This window comes from Lagopus muta, chromosome 17 (genome assembly GCF_023343835.1).
Source record: "Lagopus muta isolate bLagMut1 chromosome 17, bLagMut1 primary, whole genome shotgun sequence".
NCBI lineage: Eukaryota > Metazoa > Chordata > Aves > Galliformes > Phasianidae > Lagopus > Lagopus muta.
In genome coordinates this window covers 4,186,187-4,212,524 of record NC_064449.1, presented here as the reverse complement: position 1 = coordinate 4,212,524, position 26,338 = coordinate 4,186,187, and the positions used below count along the sequence as shown (strand labels likewise).

Below are 26,338 nucleotides of genomic sequence, written 5' to 3'. Positions count from 1 at the left end.
CTAGAGGTTCTCCAAGTGATTTTTTTTTCCCAAGTCATTGATAATCCATTTTATAAGAACTCTCCAGCTTTGCTGTTCATTGATCCCAAAGTCTCAGGGTTTAGCTGGTGCTTCAAGGACTCTAACAAAGTTCTTCCTTCATTTCCTAAGTCCGTGTGCTGTGGTAAAAGCACATCCTCCGACAAGCAAGCTGCTGCTCCTGCCTGCTTCCTCCTCTGCCTGCTTGGGACAGAGACACTCAGCTCTGGTGAAGAGAGCACACAGTGCTGGTGAAAATTACATTTCTACTTAGCACTTCTACATCAAGCCATTGCAGGAAGAACCAGCAGACATTTGCAAATCATTTCATGAAACATTTTTACTGGACAAAGCATCTTGTTAGCTGTTTGTGGGCTACAGTGCATCTCTACGGGCAGCAGAAAGACCATCAGCAAACAGCTTGTTAAAATAGAGATGGCTCTACCACGCTGGGGAAGTGGTCCCTTTCTCCTATGAAAATAGAATATATTTTACATGATGAGAGAAAATAAAAAGCTCCAGCTGTACAGGAACCCGCAATCACCATCACAACCAACTGAGCAAGGAGAAACCAAAAACGAACTGTGGTGTGTGATACAAAAGATGTGGGTAGAGCAGAAATGAATGCCAGCGAGGCTCCTGGTGCAGGCATCCCCAGACCTGAGGATAGTTTCTCCCATGCAGACTGTGTCCATCTCTTGCCTGCTGAAATCACACGGATTAACTGTATGAAAAGGAAGATCTCCCTTCAGTACTAGTAGGAAAACCTACAAAAACCGTCAGTGAATCCTCTTTCCACTCTTCAGTCCACAAACACAGCTTCTTACCTTCTATATATCCTGCAAGAGCTGGTACCATGCTAGAGTACCAGAGAAAAAGAATCACAAGCCACAGTGAACCCCCCTGAATCCTTTACATCTACATATATTGCAACCCTGAATGCATCATAATGGTCAAGCAGAGCATGGATCAGAATTTAGGCAAGCCTCAGGGTAGTATAAAACAACAGATTAACTTCTATAGGTGTTTGAGAAAGTCAAGTACCTCGGTTTTAACAGCTCTAAATGAAGAGTCCTCATTTCTGGGAGGGAAACTCTTTTTGGAATCAGGGTGTTTTGAGAAACCCCTACCAGGCAGCCATTAGCACAAGTTATTTTTGACCTAAAACTCAAGCCAAAAAACAACTAACTTTTGAAAAGTCAGTATGCTTCCCCCACGCATGCTCCAGGAATCGTAATGGAGCTGGTGCCTGCCCAAATCAGTCTGATGTTATTTTCCATCATCCCATTGAACCTGGGCACTGATCTGTGCATAGGACGTATGTGGAAACTCTAATTATTCCAGTTGATTTCAATCATATGACTCTTTTCTGAAGTTTGCATTAAACAGCCACATACATACCTGTTAGCTGTGCTTTTATCCTAGGAAACGTTTGCTACAGAAAATGCCAGCCTGTGCCCAAGTCTGTGAATCTCATGCTGAGACCAAAGTTGTTATCATCACAGAATATGATATTTAACAGCCTCCTTCTCTTGACTCTGTAACATTAACTGATTCATACAAGGATCTGACAATCCTATTCTGGGGAAACCTCAGCAACCAAAATGACAGGTCAGCGTGCAGAGGACTTTCCCAGTACAAGAAGGAGGATGCAGATAATAGGCCAGCATTAGTGAACGAGTGAGAATAGAAACGCTCAGGCTCCCATTGTAAGAAAAAAAAAGCAAGGGAGATAAGAAGTGAGAGAAGGCTTTGTAAAAACAAACCGAAATAACTCCAAAGAAGCAGAAGCAGGAGAAAAAATAGAAGAGAAACTGAAATATGAATACTATATGAGGAAAGTACTCATAGCAGAGAAAAGAGAGAAAACCACCACCTACAAGAGATGCATTAAAAGAGCAAAATGAGACCAAATTACCCTTCCCTCTGTTCAACAGCACTACTCACCCAAACACGCAGGGCCTCTGCCCAGGAGGTATGCAGGCATGATCCCCCAGCTGGCACTGGCTTGGATCCAGCTGAGCTCCACCAGCCAACAGCCCCTCTCCTGCCCTCCTTGACAAACTGCCCAACAAGGAGCCACGACTGTCCCTGTGAGACAGCGAGCTTGGTATCTCAGCGAGCTGGCAGATAAAAGAGTCCCAATCTGCGATTACTGAGAAGGGCTGAGTGCCTTCCAGCCTGGCTTTCAGTGCAATCACAAATGCTAATCGACAGGAGCCCGGCATGTCATTCGTCACGTCTCCAGGGCTCCAGGAAAACCCCCCTTTCCTCTCCTTGTATCAGCTAGGGACAGGAAGATTCCCTCATCCTCTGCACAAGGGAGCCTTTCCCTCCCCCTATCCCTGGCTCCAACCATCTCTGCAAGAAGTTTCACTCCCTGCTAACTCCTCCATTGTCTCCAATGCATTGTTTGCAAATGTTCCCTAAAAATGCCACAGAAAGTATTCCTTATTCCCGTTTCAGGTTTTTCCACATCCCCGTGTAACACCTGGCTGTTATCTCGTTACCTGCCAGATACTGATAAACCTGCTGCATGCAACCTCTGACCTATCATCTAAGAGAAACACGATCCATCTTGTAGTTGTCATTCCTTTTCAAGTCCTCTCTTCCACTGTTGTATTTGCAGTTGTAGCAAACTACTTATCTTACACATATATGCATATAAAAATAACACTATTGAGAGCCTGAGAAGAACTTTCTATCCTGGCAGAAGATTTGCTACTGCTTTGTAAGCCAGGAGGTTGCAGCACTCATCTATCTTTTGCAATGTCATTTGCATACACTTTCTACAAGGTTCATTGTATTTTATGCTACCTGGTGATTACTTTTTTAATGTTCTAAAATAATCAACCAATAGGTTTAATGATGAAAAGCACTCTTTCTCCAGAGCCAGTCAAACTAAATCAATAGGGTTTGAGTTGGTTGCTTAAATGTACATGGATAGTGAGGTCTAATGAGCTCCCAACTCCCACCTGAGCCTCTGCTGCCACCTCAGAAAGGCACACACCTCCCTCAGAAGCTCTCCCATTCTGTGCCAGCCCCACTGATGTCTGTTCAAAGCACTGAATTAAACTCTGGGTGTCAGGCTTCATATGATCTGCTCCTTACAGAATTCAGGTCAAGGAGGGAAAGAGATTACACCCTTAACAAACTCCCATTTACCAACTACCTGCACCTGATGAAGTAATTCTAAATTCTTCTAGCTCATCCTCTGCAAGTTGCTCACTGAGGTCAAGGTGAGGAACGAGTTATAGCAAAGTTTAAGCTGGATGTTGGGTGTTTCCTGCATGCCTGAGAAAAGTGGAGTCTGCACTACAGGTCCCTTAGGAGCAGAATGGAGGCATAGCTGCTGGGAAAGGCACAGAGCTGATTCTGCTTTTGAGCAAAGGCATGGATTAGATGACCTCGAAGTGCCTCCTGAGGATATCTTCCATAATTGAGAGTTGTATATGCCATCTGGCCCTCCTGATCTAGAGAGGTTTACAATAGAAAAGAAGTATGAAAAACAACCAGTAATTATCCCTGACTCAGATGCAGCCTTTGTGAGGGGAGAGGCATCTTCTGATTCTACAGAGGAAACTGAAGCCTTCAGAGGTTAAACCACCTTCTGTGCTCTCCCGAGTCAGAATGCTGCCAGTTCTTTACCCCTAATGGACCAAATCACAGCATTCAGCTGCACAAGCATCTCATTCAGTAGGTGACTTTCTCCTCATTTTTAAAAGGAGCAGAGGCCAGAAACCAGCGCCGCTGTGCTCAGGTCACTTTGCCAGGGCTGTACGGATGCTCTTTGCAGAAGTAAAACCTAAAGGTGAACCACAATATAACCAAGCCTCCTGGTCCTAAATAGTAGGGGAAAAGAAAAGGGAAAGCTCTCCACTGACTTACGAGAGCCCTCCCTGATTCTTTGAACCACAGCTCTGTTTTGCTTAGAGTCCAACAAAAAAAACCCGCTCCAATCACCCATCTCTATTTTCAGATGGAAAACCTATGGTAAAGAAGGACCTGGGGGGTTATTTACCATCCACACAGTGTGAGGACAGTGAACAAGAGCAGTTGAAACCTGTTTGGGCTGAAGGATGGACTCTGGAGGACAGTGAGAGCGAGGTGTCACAGGCAGCCCTGGGTTGGAAAGCACCATGTGCTCACAGCTGCACAGAACGAGACGGAACGCAGCCACAATGCATGTTGGCCCATCTCACGTGTGAAAACGTGGGTGGAAAAGTCCAACCAAAGCGAAGAGCTGAAGCATAGTGAAAATAAGTGCTTCGGTGGAAAGATCTGTGAAGCCTTAAGCATCCTGTGCTGATGAGATCATACAACCTTCAACCATACAGGCAGAAGGGAAGTGGGAAGGTGGGGGCTTCCCTCTGAGCCAGACCCTGGGCTCAAGACTGAAGGAGACGCACTGGGCCAGCTCAGACCCTTTGGAGAAACAGCTGAAAGGAAAAGCAAAGATCTGCAGCAGTCCCCAAACCTGCAGGACCGAGCTTTCCCCAGTAGTTCTTGAGAGGGCTTAACCACATGGGCTCAATATAAAATCCATTATTGAAGATTAAACAAAAAGATTAATAGCTTTCAAAAGTTGATTACGTACGAAAGCAATAGTGCCAGCAGCCCTTATGGAAACGTCCCATTAAAATCAGCAAAAATAGAAACGCAAACACAGGTAGGAGGCTTTTCAGCTTGGATCTTCAGTGCCTTTTGAACCCACTGACAGAAGGACAGAAGCTAAAAACACGATGCTAGCCCCTGGTCTGGCACAGGATCACCCTGACTGCATTTTTATGTGTAAAAATATGTATGGAAAGCCAGGAAGATTATAAGCATGTAAATTGCAATCTTACCCCATGAGCAGCACTAAAAAGGAGTCCAGCTCACCTATTTTTTTTACACCCCAGAATAGACCCTTTAAATTTCATACACACACGTTTGCAGTTTGTACCTACATGTTTTCTCTGCACACTCAAAGGTTCATAGCTTTCCTGGATAATCCACAACTGAGCCCATTTAGACAGGATTTCATTTTTATATTATTTGTGGTATGGTTGACTTCTTTCTTCATAAAGATCTATTTTCTCCTTTTCACAGATAGGTATTGCTCCCACACGCACAACTCAATGCAAACACTTCTCACGTGCCCGCTGCTCACTATCTAATCTCTGTGTTGCTACCTGGGTGTATGATACGCTGGGGGTCTCTGCGGCAGGAGCTGGCCATGCTTTCCTTTCCACAGAAGAATGAATTTATCAATTACTACAATTCTGGAGTTACACAGGCCCGAGACTTACCAACCAGATAAGAAACCCGAAAACAAATACATCCAAAGATAGACTTATCTAAGAGTTGACCATCTCCTTAGGAAAATAATTTTATGCAGTTAAGGCAATTCTATTAACCGCTATTTACTAAATGAGTCACGGCATTTAAGTTAACCCTTCCTGTCTCCTCCGTGGCCCCTCTGCCCAAAAACGCTCTGGAAGCCGACTACAAAGCTACCAGCAAAGCCCCGCGCTCGGATCCCGCGCCAGGACACGGCAGCACATTAAAGCAGCCCAAGGACAACATCTATACGACGCGGAAAGCTCAACCCCGCGACACCCGCACCCCGCACACACCTGCTGCTGCCCGCGCTCCTCCGTGTCAGGGCGGCAGTGCCCGTCCCGCTGGGCACGGAGCCGCCCCGCTCATCCCTCCGCCGCCGGCGCCCCGCAAGCCGGGCACAGAGACCAAACTTTCCGCCGCTCGGCACGGGGCTCGCCGAATGAGGAACGGGACGAGGCTGCGAGCGGGGTTAGCGCCGTCTGTTAAGTCCCTGCCCTCTTCCCCTTAGCCCGATTGCAAAGCGCGTGGAAATCTCCTTTGTTAAACAGTCCTCAGAAGTTGACAGGATGCAGGGTGCTCCCGGGGAATCACTATTTTATGATTAATTGTTTTCCAGCACAAATAGCAGTCGAGGAGTTCGGAGGAGGGCTGGGTGCGGGGGGCAAAGTCCGGCACCTGATGGTTGAGGGAAAGATCCGCGGGGCAGAGCCCAGGGCGAGGGGTGTGTCGGGCACTGACAGCCGGGAGAGGGCCGGTGCTCCGGCAGCGGGGCCGGGGCAAGTCGCGGCTCAGAGAAACGGCCCCGTCCGGGGGCTGTGGCGCAAGCGAGGGGCCGGGGCCTCGCGGCAAGCAGCGCGAGGGGAGTTCAGCCCCCCCAATCGCTCCCGTCCCGGCTCCCACCCGTCCCGCCGCATCACCCACCTGCCCCGGGGCGCCGTACCGCGCAGCTCGGGCCGCGCCCGGAGCCGTGCGCCGCTGCCGGGCGCTGCCCCGCTCCCGCCGCAGGACGCGGGCCGCCCGGGGTCGGCGGCTCCCCCTGCAGGGCGGCGCGGGCGGCGCGGGGCGGCGGCGGAGGGGCGGCGCGGAACCCCCCGGAGAGCGGAGCCGCCCCGGTTTACCTGGCGGCCGAGGCGCCGCGGGAGGGGAACGGGGGATCCGCGGCACAGGGGGCGGGCGGCGCGGCATCGGCGATCCCTGCAGGAAGTCCAGCTGCCGGCGTGAGGGACCTGCGAGGGACGGAAATGGGCTTTTAGTGTGTCTTAGACAGGGCGCACGGAAAGGAGGGCTTTTCCCACGCGCTGTTGGAAGCGTCTCTATCTTTCCAGGCTGCCAATGCCACCCACCGAGCTGCAGCCCACAGCCGTGCCGAGTGGCACAGCACTAAGCTCCGAAAAGATTACACAAGCAGAGAAACCAACAGCTCCTTCTCTCCTCTGCTCCGCTGTCACTGCCACCGGCAGCGCGAAAAGGAAACCCCGTCCGTGAACACTGTGGAAGAGCTCAAAAACACCCAGCCCAGCTATTAAACGTCTACCAGAAGTGCCACAGAATCGTTTGAGTCGGAAGGGACCCTTGAAGGCATCTTGTCCAGCTTCCCCCCAATGAACAGGGGGCACCTACAGCTCCACCAGCTGCTCTGAGCCCTGTCTCCGAGGTTTTGGGAACTGCTCCCATAGCAGCCTCGCTCCTGCCCTGTACAAGAGGCTGTGTTTTCCTGCTCCCAGCTGATGCTCTACAGTCTGTGCTGGGTCTCAGCTCCCTCCAGGGTAACGCTTCCTACATCTGTGCCACTGGTTCTCTTACTTTCAGGTGCTCTTTTCTTCTGCACATAGAAAAGTTCACAACCAGCAGCTGCTGTTTTACAACCTATTAAGCAGTTGGATAGGTTTTCTTCCATTACTGCAGTGAGATTTGAATAGATGCTGCCTTCTTTTTGAGTTCTATCTTTGCTATCACTTGTCAAGTTGCAAAACTGCACCATTCTTCAGATCCTGTTTTTCCTTTTGTATGTCAGCGTGTATTATTCTTATCTATACATTTCCTACTTATGTATTCCCTTACCAGTGGTCAGCAAGAGCTGTAAACTGAGGTTTAAGGAATACACTCAATCATCTTTTATAGTAATTAGAAAATACTATAGTTCACATTAATAACCAATGAGTAGGGGGCAGTACAATGCAGCCTTAATTATCTTTCCGTTCTTTGTGGTTGCTGAGAAATCCAGGATTGCTATGACTGCTATGGCTGGACAGTTTTAGGAGGGGCTGCTTGAAGATGAAGGCTGAAACTACTTGGAAATGAAAGAGTTTCCAGCAGCCGTGGTGAAGGTGCTGCCACTTGTCTGGAGAGCAGGACGTGGGCTTGTGCTGGGAGCTGAAAGTAGTCCAGGACTGCAAGGAAAGAAAGGAAACTTTCCAATTCTCCTGATTACAGCCAAAAAGGCTGTCCTGACAAGCAGAGCTGCAGAAGCACACAGGACAATGTCTCCTAAGAGAGCAAGCAAAAGTCCTGAATTTTGGGCAGTTCAAAAGCAGTGATATTTGCACTCCTTAGACTTGGGTAAAGCAGTAAATCCTAGGAAGACAGTGTAAATAAACCCTGAAAAGCTCCCCTCAAGAAGATGAAAGTAAAGTAAACAAGAACTTAACACTTAAAAGACCTATTGTGATGCTCACCATGCCTTCTGCTGATCCCTCTCTAGCGACAGTCTGCTTGGGCACATCAGTGAGGCCACTGCAAACACAAAACAGATCAATATAATGACTATGGCCAAAACCAGCTCATCAACCTTGTGCAGAAATCATACCCGTGTACTGTGATTACGTACGGGAAACTGTCTTGCAGTTTCAAGCATCAGTTTGTCTTGGGCAGAGTCCGGAAGAACAAATGTGTGTATTTTGTTTAAGTAGAAAATGTGCTTATGCCTAATAAATGCCTTTTTTTCTTTTTATTTGAGGATGCGCTTTCTGCATCACGTATTTTTCAGTTACTAAGCTGTCCCAAACTACAAGTTCTACTCACTGAATCACAGGCTGTGAGTTAGATATTTGCTTTTGCTATACAGAATACAGTTTCTAATGGTCTGGGTATCTGAATCATTGCAGACCAGCGTGAAGCACCGATCAGACCATGGTTAATGCGTAAGTGACAACAGCAAAGTCGTGTATCAGGGCTGTGCTGGAGCTAAAAAGCTGATACCTGATCCTTTACTTCATCAAAGCTGTGGTTTGTGTCCACTAATCAGAAATAAAAGCTTATTTCCACTCTTTCATAGTCACACTGAGATTACTCTTCACCAGTTTTGTAGCTGTACTTCACTGTGAACCTTCTCATCAGACAAAGTGATTCATGCCATGCTGCATTTAAGAGAGGCATATTTTGCAAAGATGCTTCAAGCTGAGTAGTGCAATAGTAAACATATGCAATATTGGTATAGGAGACATTAAAAATCATGTGTTCTGACTTGCACATAATCCCATACCCGCAATTGCTGCCCACATCTCCTCAAGGATGCCCTTGTGTTAGTCTAAGGGACTGGGGAGACAGGGTTATTTGAGGTCCTTTGGAGGAACTAGCAAATGCTTAAACATTCAAGTTACATACATATTTATATACGTATTTATGTATATGCAATTGTTTTTCTTGTCCCGTATGAAATATTTATTAGCAATTTAAAAATAATCATGAAAAAAATAATTCTGTGAGGAAGGAGTTCTATAACAAAGTTCCATGTGCTGTAAGTATGGAATTCTTCTCTGTGTCAAAGCCCTCTCACAAATGGTTTAATTTCAGCAGAGAAAGCGTTCAGCTTTTACACAGAGCTTGAGGAAAACAAGCCACAGTGAAGGTAAGTCCTGTAATCACAAGGAATAAGCACAACCCTGCTTAAATTCTGTCATTTGCACTTACATCAAGAACCAGTGAGTGCTTTTAAGTGGTTTCATGTCAGGAATTGGACGAGCCTTCCCAGACAGACTGGCTTCATTTCTTCAGATGCTATTCAGCGTGACAGAAGACAAGATGGGAGTTCAATCTAAATTTAAGCATTCTCTGTAGACTATTAATAGAGGAAAAACTGGTAGCATGAATCATCACGTGGGAGCTGCAGAGCGACAGCTATTTATTCTCTATTATAATAACATATAGAAGATACCCTTATACAATAAAGAAACTGTTGGGCTTGCAAGGCTCAGCGGGAAGAAGTCAAATGATTCCTCTTCACTGACACTATTTTCATTTTATTCTAAGGAGCAATGAAAGAGCAACCCTTATTTAACTTGACAAAATACACATTGTGTGTATCCAAGCTTCTGTTACAAAATCTAACTGCTGACCCTGCTCCATACCACTCCCTGCTTAGAGCAACAGTGACCTGCTAGAGATGTGGAGAGAACTTTGTAGGTTTGTAACACTAAATGAGTGTTTCAGCTCTCGTTTCAGTGCTTATACAATGCTCCTCTGGCCAGGAGTCAAATCGCAGCATGTCCTCCCTTTACGTTACTTCTCTGCTGGAACAGGAGCCCACCTGTATCACTGTTGAACCATCATCTTCAGAAAAGATTTGTCAGAAGGACTGAAGACACAACAGCTCCTGAACTGCAAAACTGCAGACGCTCAGCAGCCCTCATGCTCAAACCCTCCCATGTTGTGATGTTTTTAAAAAGACAGAACTGGTTACGTGCACTGTGGGATTTACCTCATGCTTACTCCATTGCAGTCAATGGAATCTGAATTTGCTCTCCCAGAGACACACAGTGTTAACACACAGTGTTCCGTGGGTTATTTATTTTTTGAAAAATATGATATTGTCAACAGCTCAGTGAATTTGTCTCCAGACTGTTATGTCTCCTTCTCAAGTTTCTTTCATTTTTAAGAGCTTAACTTTGAGGCCTCTGGCGTGAGGAGCCTAAAATGGTTTAAGGAAAGGAAGCATAAACAAGGGAATCAAGCTACACACTGCTCTGGAAAGAGGCACAAACATCTCCTCACTCTATACAATCAATGCAAAAGTTTAGCTGTAAAAATACTCTTCTATGTTCAACCCCATTTTCATAATGAGGGCTCTCCAAAGAATTTAATATATCAAAGAGCAAAGAACATATGAGAAGTTGACATTTTGTTTTTCAAACAGGGCGTTTTGTACACAAAAACTCAGTTCCATAATCACAGTTCAATTAAACCATGGTGGTAGAAAGGGCAATAGCAGGTAAGACTAGCAGAAACCTTCACTTGGACTAGGAGTGATGGCGTGTTGCTTATATACTTTGTGTTTTTTTTAAATCATAGATTATTTTTTTTCCTAAACAAAGACTTCCACAGAAGAAACTTCAAAACAACATTTGTAAGAAAAATGAGGTTAATAAAAATGATCTAATTAGACATAAATTCTCTTCTAGCCCTGAGCTGCCAGGAGTAGGGAGGCTAATTAGCTAACTTCTCTGTTCACGTGTTGGGTTGCAGCATCAAGCACTAATTCATATGGAAGGTACTGGGGCTTTGCACCACACAGTTATTAGCTTCTGAGCCATTTCTAGGAATTCTGTACCTCACTCAACCATTAGAGCTGAGAATGAAAACGAAAACACACCAGTTTAATATGCCAAACACAAATGATGGTGATAAAAACATTTTAAAAAGATAGGCAGAATACTAAGTGAGGGGGGCTAGGACAGGGTGAGCAGTGGAGAAGGCACCACAAAGTGCAGAGAAGGCAGGGTTTTTGCTGTTGTTTGTAGTCTAAGCAGTAGCTGCTGGCTGTTAGTAATTTCCCATTTGTAGAGGGAAGTTTTTTTGTTTGTTTGTTTTTGTTTTTTTGGTTTTCTTTTGTGGTTTCAAAAAGAACTGCATGGGGGAAGAACTTCTTATCTTCATGCCCCCTCTTGTCCATGTGCTCTGTGGAACCACCTGCAGGATAGGGCTGAGTCCAAAGAAGTTCTATGTGGAACACGTGATATAACCCACGTCTCTTCCCCTGATCAAAGCCACTGTGAAACACGCTTTTGATAAGAATTTGAGTGGCAAGTTCTGCAATATGAACTGTTTTCTACACAGAAATTAATTGCAGAACAACCATGCCTCCAATCTAAGCTGTTCCAATTTAATACAATAAATATTATAATGATATTCCTTCCCAGCTTTTTATTGTACTGCTCCAGAGTGCTGCAGTTCATTACAGTATAACCTTCCAAATTGTTTAATTGATGTTATTACGTTCAATTTAATTTTATGAAAAACATGAAACTAGCACTGTGCGCTTGTCTACTGATAGCTTGTGAGATGTTCTGTGAATAAACTTCAGTTAGGGAGTTCTATTTCAGTGACTGCAGTTGCAACTCAGATTGTGCAGACAAGATTGTTTTAACATACCTGAGGCCTGACCTGCGTCCTTCTTGCTGTTTCTGTCCTGACCTTCATGCTGCCAAGTGCAGATGTACAAGTTGCTTCTATGATACTGTCATGCACATTCTACAGAGAAGGAAAACATCCACTTTCTGACACGAGGCTTTACTACACACTTTAAAATATTTATTCTTAAAAGTATGGGTACTGAAGATCTGTGCTTAAAAACAGGATATTGATAACATTTGAGAACTAAGAATTTTCTTAACTCGTTCAAATTCACTGAGAATATTCCATCCCAAGAAAAGAGAAGTCACACACTTTCTTGCAGAATAACACTACTGAGTCAAAGGCATTTCTGAACAGAGAACACCAAATCTCAAAAACCTGCAAGAAATGAGCGGAATTAAAACACCTACAGTAACATCTAAGAACCAACTCTGAAATAAAAGGGAACCTGACTCAAACCTCTGAATCCAATAGAGCACTTGGGGCTTACGCTAACTATTTCCACACCATTTCAGAGCAAACTGCATTTGAAATCAGTTATCCTCCAGGACGAATGAGAACATACCAAATTTAAGGTGTCTAGTCTTTATTTTCACCTGGAAATTTTACTTCTAGGCATCTGTTTTAAATACACCAAACTGTTACAGATGAAGCCCCCAACCTTTCTCCAGCCCCAATTCCTCATGAGATGGAGAGTATACTGACTTCCTTAGTTGGGATAAGTAATATTGCAATAATTTTAATTTTGTATTATGTATTCTGTGTGACAGAAGTTGCCTTAATTGAAAGTATTAGCTAGAATTCCCTTCCCTGTTACTCATATTCAAGACCAAGACAATCCAGCCTAAGGAGATGCCTTAAATACATACCTCATCTTTAGAACATTCCATACATTATCATTTAAAATCCTTTGGAGGTAGATATCAAATAATGCTGGTATATCAAAATAGAGGTGACTTCCTGACAACAGTGAGGTTATGGGCATGCAAACCATTGGCCTGTACTTCTCATCCATGGCACATAAACCTCCACAAATGCTTCCTGTAACATTTACTCCTGAAAAATCATGGTATCAGACATGGTGTTAAAACATCCCCTTTTGAAGCAGCCTCAGTCAAAAAACCAGACACACGTTTTGCTATTTGCAATCTTTATTTCATGAATAATTAAGAAGAAAACATGGCAACATTGGCAAATTGAAGGCATACATACTAAATATTCATACAGAATACATTATGAAGAAACTAAATGCCCAGATCTTTAGTGGTCCTTGCAAACTAAAAGCATATTGGTCCTCCAAAAGGTTTAGCTTAAAATACTCTTGCTGACCTTTTAAGTTCCAATAACAGCTTGTGCCTTTTAAACCAGAAACAGGGTGAAATACAATTTGAACACACTTCAATTTTCCTCAGAACCGTATTTCTAAGATCTAATCAGAAACAAACAAAATAGCTTTTTCTTCCTTACCTTTTAAATGTATAAGCTGTTACACCATCATAAGTATTCAAGACTCAAGCACTTCTTAAAAGATGTTCAGTTTTATTAAGAAGGTGCATAGGTACACACATATACACAAATGTATTTGCACGTGTGTATATATGTGTACATACATACATTTATGCAAAACCTCTACACATACCTAAAATGTCTATGCATGTGAACGTGTACAGAACCTATTTGACAGGGTTCTGAAAAAGAAGAAAGTGCTTCTTGTCTAAAAGGAGGATTACTGAACCCATGTACATGTTTGGTCAGTCTAATATTTGCGTTTCAAATGAGGATAAAACCAATACAAATCAGAAAAGCTTGGATGGAAGAAGAGAAGAGCTTATAAGAATCATTGTGTTTTACACCATCTTTAAAGGCCATGGAAAAAAAGCTTTAAGTCAGTTATTCATGAGATGTAAGTACTGGCTGCAGTGTCATTTCAAACAAGGTTAGTCCTTATCTGATGTAGTGCTGAGAAGTTAGACTGAGACATCAACAACATTCTGTTCTTTTACCAAGTCCAAAATTCACCACACTGTTCTGTCAATTCTGCCTCACCTGAACTCAAAGTACCCCACATCCAACAGCTAAAGGGTACCAATTAATGCCCTTCTGACTTTGACCTGGAGAGTTGTCCAACATTCAATGGGATCACTACTTTAATTCATAGACATTGAACAACTCCTGATCATCACTGACCTAAAGTGAACGGACAGCCTGGAAGCTAACTATTCTGTGTTACATTTCATAGTGTTATACTTTCTTTCCATTAGAAAACATACAGAAAAGACACTTCTGTTAAAAAAAACCCTTCAGATAAGTATAAAAGTGCTACTGAAAAATAGTAAAATTGACCCTACTATACATGTAAAAACTAAAGTTTCTAACTGAAATGTAAGTTACAAGGATTAATTACTTGAGTATGGTACGTGTACTTGTGCTCTCCCTACTGAGCAGATTCCCAAGTAATCAATCCAGCTGCACATATGCAATAATTGGAAACCAGTAAAAGCCTCCAGAGAAACTTCAACAATGGAACACAACAGAAGAGCTTCTTTCTCTCCATGAACTGAAAAAGTTCAGAAAAATAAAAATCAACTATTCAATTATTGCAAATGCAGTCTACTGTCAAAACAGGTCAGTTCATGAACTGTGGAACCAGGACTGCCAATGGCTCCTCTGCAGCAGGAAATGTCCACTGGGCTTTTTAACTACCATATAAATACACTGCTCACATGCTAAAATAATACAGATGCTTACTAGAATGAAAATGCTCGTAATACACTGCTATGCTGGGGCAGAGTAAGTTTTAAACCTAAAGTTCCCCAAACAACTTGTTTGTATTCTAGAACTCTATGCAAAATACAAAAGCCTTAGAAAAGTGCAACAAAACTAACTTCACGACATTTTTCCTTTAGTTTACATAAATACAATCTCATAAAAATATTATTAAACAGAAGCATACTTCTCAGTGGAGAATGAATGTGCCACCTTTCAGCTTTGAGTAAGTGATTTTGGCTGAACTGAAACTCCCTGAAAATAGGGAATTAAAATGAAACAAGCTTAATCACATCAGACTGCCATAATTCTGCAAGAAGTTCCTCCTCCCATTCTACATCCACAGTTCCTATTGGAAATGGTAAGTACTGTCTGTAACTCCGGTAGACAGTGGCCAAAGGGTGAGGAATATTCCAAGAAAAAGACAAATGCCAATGGGAATGAAATCATCTCGTATTCATAGCTACTACTGAAGTCTCAGTGTGAGGAAGCAAACCTGCTAACACAGAATGAACTCATGGATAGAGGCCATAGACTTGCCAAACTGAATTCAAGTGAATGGTAGACCAAAAACTGACAAGCACAGATACATAAGGAAAAACAGAAATTCTTAGCAATGCTGACAAAAATCAGAACTCCAGAACTCCATCTTAAGAGTTATTTAGTATTAATTATCAAAAGCATACTTGCAATATATCCCAGATACTTAACATAATGGCTTTGACAATTGCCAAGCAAAGTTATGCTGATTACACAGGAAAACCTTGCACAAATAAAGGCTCAGCAAGCCAGTGAGTCACTCAGAGCCCATCCAGTCACACTTCTTCGAGGGCAGAAACACTCCTAGAGATACCTTTCTAAATAGAGACAGTTAAATGCATTAAAAGATCTCTATGACCTGATGGGCACTGTAGGGTGATGGAGATGATATGGTTGAAAAGGAAGTCAAGGAAGAGCTAAGCAGTTCTAAGGTATTTTTCCATTTAACACACACTAACCTGGGAAAGCACAATGGCATGTCCAGAACTTATGAATGACTACCTTGTTTTAAGAGCATGTCCCACCAAATCGTTTATTGGATGGGCTAATATCATTGACTATTCATGCACTAATGCTAACTTAAGAAAGGAACTGCAGAAGCAGAGCTTGGCAGAACATAAGAATAACAGAAAAATATTCACCGAGTCAAGGGAAGGACCACGAATAAACTATACAGTTAAATCAGCCTGTACACTAATGCTATTATTTCAAAATCCTATTCAGTTGGCCACTTCAGCAGGAGTATTTCTTACAATAGGCAAAAAATGGTGTCAAGGTGTACAACTGGCTTCCTTCCCAAAAGGATTCTGCCCTCTAATCGCTCCTGCTCAAGGCAGCCTGCAGCTCAGCTATTCCTGCGGTGGTTGTAATAGGCAAATAAGAGGTAAAGTCACCACACGAGTCATATAAACACAATTTTAAAGGCTCAACTTTAGCCTGTGCATAACTTCTTGCCAGCCATCCAGGAAAGGCAGCTTTTGAAGAGACTGCCACATATCAGCATTCCCAAGCTGGTCACAAGCAGAACAAAGTAAGAAGTTCTCCATATCTTATACTTCCAAATTAAGCTTGTTTGAATCTAGGCTATAAGAAAATCTGTACCCAGGTCGAAACTGTACAGAAACTGCTAGAATTGAGTAGAAGTCATTTTGTTGGTCATGGAAAAGATGCAACAGAGCCCAAATGGTCAGTTTTCAACTTTCTGAAGTGCTGAATGAGGGAAATGAAAAAAAACAGAGAATTTAACACTGAGATCATTAACAGAGGGGAGACACCAAGGAGAATTTTTTGTCACAGCTACAAATTTAAGGCAGATTATCAGCAGTTTAAACCACTGTGTTGTGCGCATCGTCAGAGCAAATGCATTTCTACTTATGCAGGTAAAACCAGAGGCTGAATGCAGCCAGCAGCATTTATAGCAGATTACATCCATACATCAAAGCTGAGTTCATTTTGCCCTTGCAAACAAAAAGCATGAGAATGGACTTCCCCAAAACACAAGAACAGTGGAAACACTTTACAAAATTAGCCAAATTATGAGAAACTTGAGGAACATGTTTTATGCAAGAGAAAAATAATTATTTTTAAATCTTGATACACTATAAATAAATGCTACCTTGTAGATAGCCTATCCACCAACACAATTTTAAAAGGGAGCCTTTTGAGCACAACTTTTCAGAAGCATGAGGACGAGAGATCTCTCTGAGGGTCACAGAGATCCATTCACAACACCAGGGCTATGGAATTGGTGTTTCCATATAAAGTATACAGGACAACAAAATGAATCAAACCAAACCAACTGAAAATCAAGATAAGTGTAATTCATTCTGAAGTCACCTCAATTCTGTTACTGTCAGATACTGGGTCAAAACTGACAGAATTCTCCTTAATGACCAAAATTTATCTTCTCATCCTTTCTTTTCGGTAAAGAAAATGCCACAGTTCAAAGCTTATGATTATCATGATGACAACCAGGCAACCCTAAGACACATCTGACTCTAAACTGACATCTCTGTGGTCTATGGAAGCATTTCAGGAAACAGGATCCATTAGGTCATATAGCCATATCTGCATCAGTATTTTTGACAGATCCCTTCTGCCCATAGCTGGCAATAACTAGCCCTGATATACCACAGCACAGGCATTTGCAAGGCACATATTAAATTGTAATAATATAAACAGATAAAATATTTGTCTTTTTTCTTTTTTTTTTTTTTAAACACATTCAATAATATTTCCCGGGCTGGTTAAAAAAAGAGGAAATTAAATCAGCAGAAACCTCGCTTCATATGTAAGAAATAACAGGCAGTTTCAGGATTAAGTGCGAGCAGGAACCAAGTAGGACAGTATCATCTGCGTCCAGAAGGGCTACAGCTATTCTTTCACTTGAAAAATTAAATGCTGTTTGAACCTTTGCAGAAAACATGTGGCAGAGTGCAGCAGGGCATTATGTTTGTTTTTTATCTGTCATTGCTTCATTGCTTTCCTTCATTGCTTTCCCTCGGACAGCTGTACGGCATCTTATTTGTAAAGGCTCAGATGTACGATTATAAAAAAATCTCTTTATGGAGCCCAATATTCCTTTCTAGATAGGCTTTTATCAGCCAGACCACACCATGAAGCTTACAGAGCACTGAAGTTCAAAATAAGGTCCTTTCTGTAGTGGCTCATAACTTCTCTCTCTGAAGACCAGCAGCTCAACTTTTCAAAAGAAGGTATGAGAAAAATGTGGTTTCCTCCTCTTACTACCATGCGTTATTTAGTTAAGGGCTGGCACAGTGTTCCTGCTAAAGGAGGTGGGCCATCACACAGAACAAATCAGTGTAAAAACACAACAGCTCATGAGTGAATTTAGACCAAGAAATGCTGTCCTTGTCATTGGAAAAATACTTTCTTTATATATAAAGCAACAAATAAGACAATCACAGATAAGGATGACTATTCAAAGGAAGAGTACAGATTTATAAGCACAAATGTGCGTAAGTTGGAATCTAGTAAGAGATGGAACATAAGCCAGCAGTAGCACGTATTTCCAATAGGACTGCTCCTGTTGAGACTTATTTGAAGAAGCAAAGTAAATAAAAATACTGGAAGGAATATACAGGAAAGGAAACTATATTTCAGAATTTTATTAAAATCTGTTAATGATTTTTTTTTTCCATTTGAAGCCTCTCTTGCAACAACTGCCTTTAGAGTATGCTGGCTTTTCAAATGCACCAGCAGATAAACTGAGGATATCCAGCTACTTTTAGGGATATGCAGGCTAAAGAATTATAAGGATGCATGAGACACTGTTGCTCTGAAAACTTCTCCAAAGCCCCTCTAAGAAGTTGTTTTGCAACATTTCATATATTCTTACAGGCACATTTATAATGTATTCTGTTACAGACGTGTCAGTGTAAGCATTTTAAGAAGTAATTTTCTATAACGCTAGCTGCTGGAGACATACTGAATTATTACTCTTCACATGGGCTATGTTCTTCAGATGACAGCTTTTTAGGTTTGGCAATAAGTCTGAGTTAAATCTGTGCTTCTGTACCATGATGAAGTTTCACAGATGCCAAGTGGAGCTGCATTCACTTAGTTAACATCAGTGACATTCAAACAGTCCTTAACAGTCGTAAGAGCACCATAGGAATAGAAGATTCTTTATAACAGGGTTACTGTGTTGAAAGAGCATGTGCTTATAAATAGCAGTTGTTACAGAACTCGCTTCCAAAGTAGGCTTCTGCTTAATATTAATGAGAGATGTTCAACTGTGGCTTAACTGCTGGAAAATATTCTGGAAAATAAGAGGCAGAAGCAATGGCAGAGTGAAGCATTCCCTTGATTTGACGAACCAGATTACAACAAACATTTTAACAGCTTGTAACAAACGGATGGATTAAATCATTCTGAGCCATTAACATTCTGCACAAAGCCCTGAAGTGCCAGGATGTATCAATCAATGATAGCTAAGGCACTTACTTGAACTCTTTTGCCCAAGAGCTGTTACATGAATTCAGGTGCATTTTAGGAAAACAAAAGCTGAGCAAACCAAAGTTTCTCGGTTAATTCCTTGTGAGAGCAAGTCTTTTCCATGCAATATTTGAGACTGCTGGGTATACACACATTACATCAGTTCCTCCACTCTTGTCAGAGAACATCTCACCTTCTATCACTCAGATGAGGATGTGCAACATCAATGAAAGACACACAGGAAATTGCAAAGGTAGATTTTTAGACAAATATCTTCATTATTACATCTTACTGAAAGTATCTTCTCTGCAGAGGAAATGCTGTCCCAGTTCCAAAATGCTACCACAGACATCCATGACGTTTCCTCGTATTGCTGTGAAGTAAAGCCTGGGGTAGCTGTGCATGCTATACAGGCATAGGGAGAAAAGGGGAAAGAACAAGCCATACAAGGGTTGATTATCGATTCATTTTTGCTATAATGGAAGCACAGAGAGCTACTGACAGATTCCTTTCAATACAGCATAACCTGAAAACCAGGAGCTGTATATGGTAGTCTTTAGAATCCATAAGATAAAGTTGGAAGCCACAACACTGTGACAGAGGTAGGCTTATAACGAAACTTTAGAAGAAAGAGTTCTTCTGTGCCAAATTTTCCGAGGTATCAAGACCACTTTTCCACTCAAGCTGTTGTGATGAAATAAAAGCTTGTTTTCCTAGAATATTGTGCACATTTTAAAGGAGTGAAAATAGCTATAAAGGCAGTAACTAAATTACCATCAGGAACTCTACTGTATTGGGGTGCCAAAGGCTGCAGGTGGAATATTTAGACTGTGGTATCAGGACACTACAGAAAGTTCAGTAATATGATGCCATGTTATCCTTTCCTTCTCAAAGCATTAGCTGTACACTCAGTCTCCCATATGCTAGAGGATCCATTCACCTCACTCTCTTAGGTAAGAAAGCTTCAGGAAGTCTGGCTGGCAAGGCGGTAGATAAGCAGTCCAGGCTCTTTAGGCTACATAATTAATCTGAATAGCTTAATTACTTGGGTTATTCCAAGCAGCGGCAACAAGTTCTTGCTTTTTAACAGTTGTTTCCAGGCTTAGTAGCTGAAGCAGTCTGAAGCAATCCAGGATAGCGTCACCAAAGTTTGAAGGGACTCAATTGATGCCAGTTTTTAGTGAAATGGGGATTAGCATTTCAGCAAGATTTCCATCTGGTAGCTAATGTCGGTTCTACTTCATGAATCTGTTGAATTATTAGGGTTTCAGGTTTCAAAGTATTTGTAAATTGCTGTAACATACAGCATGACATTCTGCCAGTCCGGACGTTCAGTTCGCACCATTTCATTGATGTCCTGTCACAGAAAACAGATTGGTCAAAAAGAAGAACCATAACCCTGTGAGGAACGTGGCAGTATTTTTACCAAGTCATGGTGATGGTAAGCCTGTAAAGTTTCCATAATTTAAAGCATTGATGAAGAAAGCTTTGTTCTCCTCCATGCAACTCGATATTACTTGGAAATAAACAGCTGTAAACAGCTATAAATAGTAAATGTAAACAGCTATAAATAGGATATATGCAGAATGCTATTTTGCTGATTTAAGATTGAAATAGTGCATACCTAAGTTGTCCCTCTTTTAGAACAATTAGTACTGAAGATGTTACTGCTCCCCAGCCCCTTACACCAGTCTCACAAGTCAATGCAATCTGCCCAGGAGCTAAGACAAAGAGTCAGAATCAAGACCAAGACACTGACTGAACCTGAAGTTCAAAATTCTCATCACGATAGGAGTCAATAAATGACAATCCCATTTCACAGTAGAGTAGTGAACTTGGGATTACTTCAATATGTATTTTTGAGTGAAGAGGCAAGAAAGAGGGAAGTCTGCTTTGCCATCAGCTTGGCTATATGCAGGAGACAAAGCATCAGTGTGTGCCTAGCTGGTAGGTCAGTTCACTCATTTCTTAACAAGTGTGCCAGATTGTCTATGGATAAGCTGAGCAAACACAGCCTGATCTGCCCTTTTCAGCATATGTACACAAGAACACAGTGAGACAGTTCCTAGACATTTCTGCCTAGTATATGGATCTGTTTTATAATCTTTGATTACTAGGATCTCCAAACTCAAAAAGAGGAAGTTGTTTCTGTTTTGTTGTTGCTTTATTTACTTTGGTTGGTTGGTTTTGATTCTCCGTATGAAAGCAGCTGAACACTTTCTTCTTCTGGGAACAAAGAAGTCACCCTTATAAACCTCTCCTTACATCACCACTGCTATTTAGTTACAGTGGTTTTCACATCCTTGCTCATTCTTCACCCATGGAAGAGGAAAAAAAAAAGAAACACTACACACTGTGTACTGTTGGTATGTAGAAAGATACTAAACCCTTAAGATGGATACAATTTGCTCACTGAATATTTAATTCCTTTCAATTTGTCTTTTCAGGAAGTCTGTAATTAAGTACATGGCAAAAATCAAAGGACAAACAGCAATCACTGAGCCTAAAGCTAAAGCAGGACAGAATTCCTGCAGCTATTTTCCCACACTGTAGTTCTTGTATCAGCACTTGGGAAGAAACTTCCAGGTTTCAAACCCCTGACAAAGCTTAATGTCCAGGAGTTGCACTGCCATTGTGAGCAAACACAATGCTGGTGTAAAGGCTCTGATAGGGATCAAGGAAAGTGTTATTTTTAAAACACCTGACTTAGCTGTGTTATTAGTTGCTAACTATGGCAGCTTTGTTAGAATTTAGATTGCTCAAGCATCACTTGAATATCATTTCTTCCAGTATCTGGCAACTTTAGTTGAATTTCTGCAATTAATCACAAAGGCCTGGGATACTCTCAATTCCCTACCTTCAGGAGTCTTACTTTCATCCTATCATGTTGAAAGTTAATTCCTTTAAGCCAAAATTTTTATAAGACACACAATAACCAGTAATTGGGAACAAAAAAAAAAAAAAGCCCACCTTCAATCATTTACAATGCTGACAAATTAAATCTAAACATAAAAGTCTTAACTTTTACATTTCAGTGAGCAAAAGAACAACTTACATAGCTTGATGTGTATTCCTGAAATTCCAACAAAACCAAATCATTAGAAAGTAGAACAGAGACAGAAGAGAGTTAATGGATCCTTGAAGACAGTATCACAACTATTTCTTGAATTATTCTCAAAAAAAAACAAAAAACCAACACTGACTTTATTATTTCTTAAAATACTGAAAAATGAGTTTTGGTGAATCTTCCTTTTAGGAGTTTATCTCATAAAACCACTGAGAATCCCGAGATGAAAGGGACCCACAAAGATTACTGGCTCTGCACAGGAGTGCCTATAAATTAAAGCCCATGTCTAAGAACATTACCCAAATGAACCCTTCTTGAACTCTGTCATCAGGCTTGGAACCCCTGCACTTGGCACCTCAAGCACTGTGCTCAGTTTTGGGCTCCTCACTACAGGAAAGACACTGAGGTGATAGAGCATGTCCAGACAAGGGCAACAAAGCTGTAAAGGTTCTGGAGAGCAAGTCTTATGGCGAGGAGCTGAGGGAACTTGGATGGTTCCATCTGGAGAAGAGAAGGCTTAGGGAAGACCTTATTGCTCTTAACTATCTGAAAGGAGGTTGTAGCAAAGAAAGGGTCGGTCTGTTCTCCTATGTAACAGTGATACGACCAGAGGTAACGACCTGAAGTTGCACAAGTGGAGGTTCGGATTGGATATTAGGAAGAATTTATTCCCTGAAAGAGTGGTAAAGTATTGGAACAGGCTGCCCAGGGAAGTGCTGAAGTCACCATCCATGAAAGTGCTCAAGAAACACATAGATGTGGCACTTATGGATATGGTTTAGTGGGAACAGCAGTGATAGGCTGACAGTTGGACTAGATGATATTAGTCTTTTCCAACCTTAATAATTCTATGATCATTCTTTGGTGAAGAATCTTTTCCTATTATCTAACCTGATCTTCCCCCAGTGCAGCTTCAGGCCATTCCCAACCTGCCATAGGCTGTTCTGCTGTTGCCTTTGGTGCAGCAGCTTGAGTACAGGTCTTTATCCCACTCATTATTTTACTGCAAAAAACAGTATTAGCTTAAGTGGCTGACAATATTGGATTTAAGCTAGACTGACAGAGATTAAACAAAACCACTGATGTATGTGCTTACCATTTATGTGGTTTTTTTCAGTCAAGTGTGATACTGAGACTATAGGCTCTAGCTGAGCTCATCTGCTGTTATTTTTGCTTCAAAATCTTTCAAAAGCACAAAGTGGAATAATTTATTTTTTAAAATGAGATGTAATTTGTTCAGTATGTGTTTAAAACTCACCAGAGTGGATTTGATGCCAACACTTTCAGCTGCCTGAAAAGCCAAAGTGAAGTTTCTCCTCTGCATGAGATATGAAAACGTATCAGAATCCAAGTAAATACTACTTCATAATAAGATGGCATTTAAAAAGTTTACAGTAAAACTGCTAATTTTGCCTCAAAGTGAGTCTATAATTGGACCATATTAATTTTAAAAGGGCAACAGGAATGAACATGTCCATGAACGATTAGTTCATTCTTCTTTTTTAGTTCATATTAGCTATATAGACTCTATATGCACACAGTAATGGGAATTCTAATGTCATACCTTGTCCTGGCTGTTTAGCTCTTGATAAGGAATATGGGCTGGGAGGTAAGTATGGAGGACTGCACAGAAAGCCAAGCCATCATTCCAGCTGCTGCTGAAGTTTGTTATGTCAATATTCTTAAAAGAAAAAAAAATGCAAACAATATTAAAATCATATTCTAACAAGTATTAGTTCAACAAACACCTTAAAAAAACACACAAAAAAACAACTTTGAACAGCCTGACACTGGAGTTCTGTGGTAAGGAACCAAAACACCTTCTATGGTAAATTAAAAAAGAAAAAACAAAAAACAAGCCATGATAAGAATGTCAGGTAACCTTACACAGAGAAAGTAGCTAATACTTAATTTCCTTTTTTTTCCTGTATTGTGCAAATACAGTTAAAAAGCATAAAACGATAGGCTAGAAAGGGTAGAAAGGGTATTAAGAGTATAAATTTCTTACAACTGTAGAGCAAAATATAAAAGCAAACAAGTTATGGACATATGTCAGGGCTCTTTCTAAAATCCCTGAAGTAGACCATGTGGTTTTACCTCTGTTAATACAAGACTTTACTTCTATGCTTCAGCACTGAAGCAAAATTTCTAGTTAATACTGATAAGGAACAAAATTTTATCTGCTAAATAAAACATTTCTACATGAAAACCTACATGAACAACAACACAAAGAGAAATTAAATTGTCACTGTGAATAAAGATGCTCCAACAGATTTGACAGGAACCATGGCAAGGAATCAAATATTTGTGACTGAAACTGAAATTGAAAAATGCAGCCTTGCACTCCTGATTCTTTGGTGACACTCAGTGACACTGCTAAATGCCACTTCTAAGAACACATGCAAGGTTACTGTAAGAAAATTCAGCCCTGTCCGTACAAATCAGGAGCAAGATGCCTTGCTGGCCCTTCAGGTCACTGCTTACTTGACTGTTGGCAGCCCAGCAGTGGCAGAGCAGCTCAGTGGGCAGCAGTCAGTTTAAACTTTGAACACCAAGCCACTCGTTGACCTGACAAGAAGTTACAGACATCACTTATCTCTGACAAGCACTGAAACTTTTCATTCATCTAGTAGAAAAATGAATGTGGAACCAATGTTAAGCTGCAGAACACTCACAACTAAGGCAGCTGAATTTCTTGTCAAAATGATGATTTGGATACAAATGGAAGACGACCGCAATCCCATCTCCAACAGAGGGAAAACAACCTCAACAAAACTAAAAGCAATTTCTAGAAGAACGTGAGGGAAATCTCCGTTTCCCGCTCAACTTTCACTCTTCTTACACAAAGTCTGCATGATGCAGGTTGGGGCTGCAGTGATGTAAGAGTACGTGCTGGGACTCACAATGCCAGGGCAGCAGTCTGAGCCGGGCCGGCTGCCTGCCCACAGAGGAAATGTCATTGTTGGAGACCCCCAGGCTGTGGGAACGTGGTCCTCACTGCTTCCTCGAGCCGCAAGGGTGGGAAAAAATAAAAAAGAAAAAGAAAAAAGAAAGAAAATAGCTCTCCCTCCTTTCTCCTTGAGGGACAGGAAATTGGATTTAAATTAATGTGTGTTTAAAACTTTTTTCGATGTTACTTGAATTAGGCAAATAAATGCAAGATGCAGCAGGAGACTAAGGGAAAATATCAGCAAGGAGGGATGCTGAAACACTGCTGAGTCTGATTAACAGCCTCCAACACATCAGTTGGCTTAATGGAGGACATCGTTTCAACAATACCTGCTAATAATGACAGAACACACACTATAAAGCACAGCCTGCGAAACCTTGCTTACAATTTGTGCTTTTTTGTTGTTGTTGTTTTGCTGTTGTTGTGACTTTTGTGCTTTTGTTTTAATTATTTTTGGTGGGTTTTTAAGACTGATGGGCTAAACAACTGATAAATACTAGCCATAGCCCATCAACTGATGCTGTACTTTATGCAGTACAGAAAGGAGAACTGCAATGAAGATTCTGTAGGAAACTGAAGCATTGTGCCTGGCTACAGGGAGAACTGCTTCCAGGCTGCTCCACACATTTCAGAGCAGGCACAGCAGTGTTTAAATGAAAATGTTAGAGCTGGAACACCAGCATCACTCAAGATGCATGTCACTGAAGACCCACAGAGCTGGGCTGAAGACAGAACACATGATTTTAAAAAATTCTAAAAACAAGGAGGCAAGGAGGTGTGCTCAGCTCCAACCAGAACACATCTATAAAAAGAAAAGAAAAATTAAGTTTACTTCCTCACCCATAAAGGGCAGCAAGGAAAACAGGACCAAGTTGTGCTGAAAATGGTAAAAGAAACTAAAAGAGGAGAAATTTCCTCAGAGATGATAGCTGTGTAAAATTGAAATATCACTTCAAATATTAATAACATCTATGGAACGTTATATTTTGAATATAAACATTGGAAAAATGAGGGCATTAAAAAAGTTCACCAACACGTTTGGATGGTATTCAAGAACTTGGAATCCCCTGGTTTCCTACATCATCCTGTAGGGTCCAGCAATTATTATTAAGATAACAAGCAGAAAACAAATCCATCATCCAAGAATCTTAATGAATCCAGAGGAGCTGCATTAAATACAACGGAAGGAAACAATTAAAAGGGACTGGTCTCTGTTTCCAATTCCTCCAAGCATTATGAATGGTTATTAACTCTCAGATTGAAGAATTGTAATATTGGTCAGGCACCAATCTAAAAACTGGACAGACTTATTTAAACTGGAAAATTCAATCTTTTACACGGGGCTTTGAGAACATAACTGGCACTTT

At 41.5% G+C, this 26,338-nt stretch overlaps 2 protein-coding genes across 7 annotated transcripts in view; both read right to left on the bottom strand.

The window, feature by feature from the left end:
* Window positions 1-8,454, bottom strand: part of ADORA2A (adenosine A2a receptor) — a 31,018-nt gene extending 22,564 nt beyond the window's left edge. Inside the window, exon 1 of one of the 4 annotated variants that reach the window (XM_048963751.1) lies at window positions 6,462-8,454. The gene's annotated coding sequence lies outside the window, so the exon portion shown is untranslated. Of the gene's footprint in view, window positions 1-1,965; window positions 2,574-5,636; window positions 6,209-6,264; window positions 6,356-6,461 lie in introns of those variants that run through there. The other 3 variants (XM_048963752.1, XM_048963753.1, XM_048963755.1) reach the window with 3 other exon arrangements.
* Window positions 8,455-13,456: 5,002 nt separating this feature from the next.
* Window positions 13,457-26,338, bottom strand: part of SPECC1L (sperm antigen with calponin homology and coiled-coil domains 1 like) — a 57,753-nt gene continuing 44,871 nt past the window's right edge. For all 3 annotated transcript variants that reach the window (XM_048963732.1, XM_048963734.1, XM_048963733.1), the window contains exons 14-16: window positions 23,586-23,702; window positions 23,280-23,339; window positions 13,457-20,311 (exon numbers count right to left, since the gene is read on the bottom strand). In XM_048963732.1, the coding sequence (XP_048819689.1) occupies window positions 20,222-20,311; window positions 23,280-23,339; window positions 23,586-23,702 (267 nt within the window). In that variant the 3' untranslated portion in view covers window positions 13,457-20,221. The remainder of the gene's footprint in view (window positions 20,312-23,279; window positions 23,340-23,585; window positions 23,703-26,338) is intronic.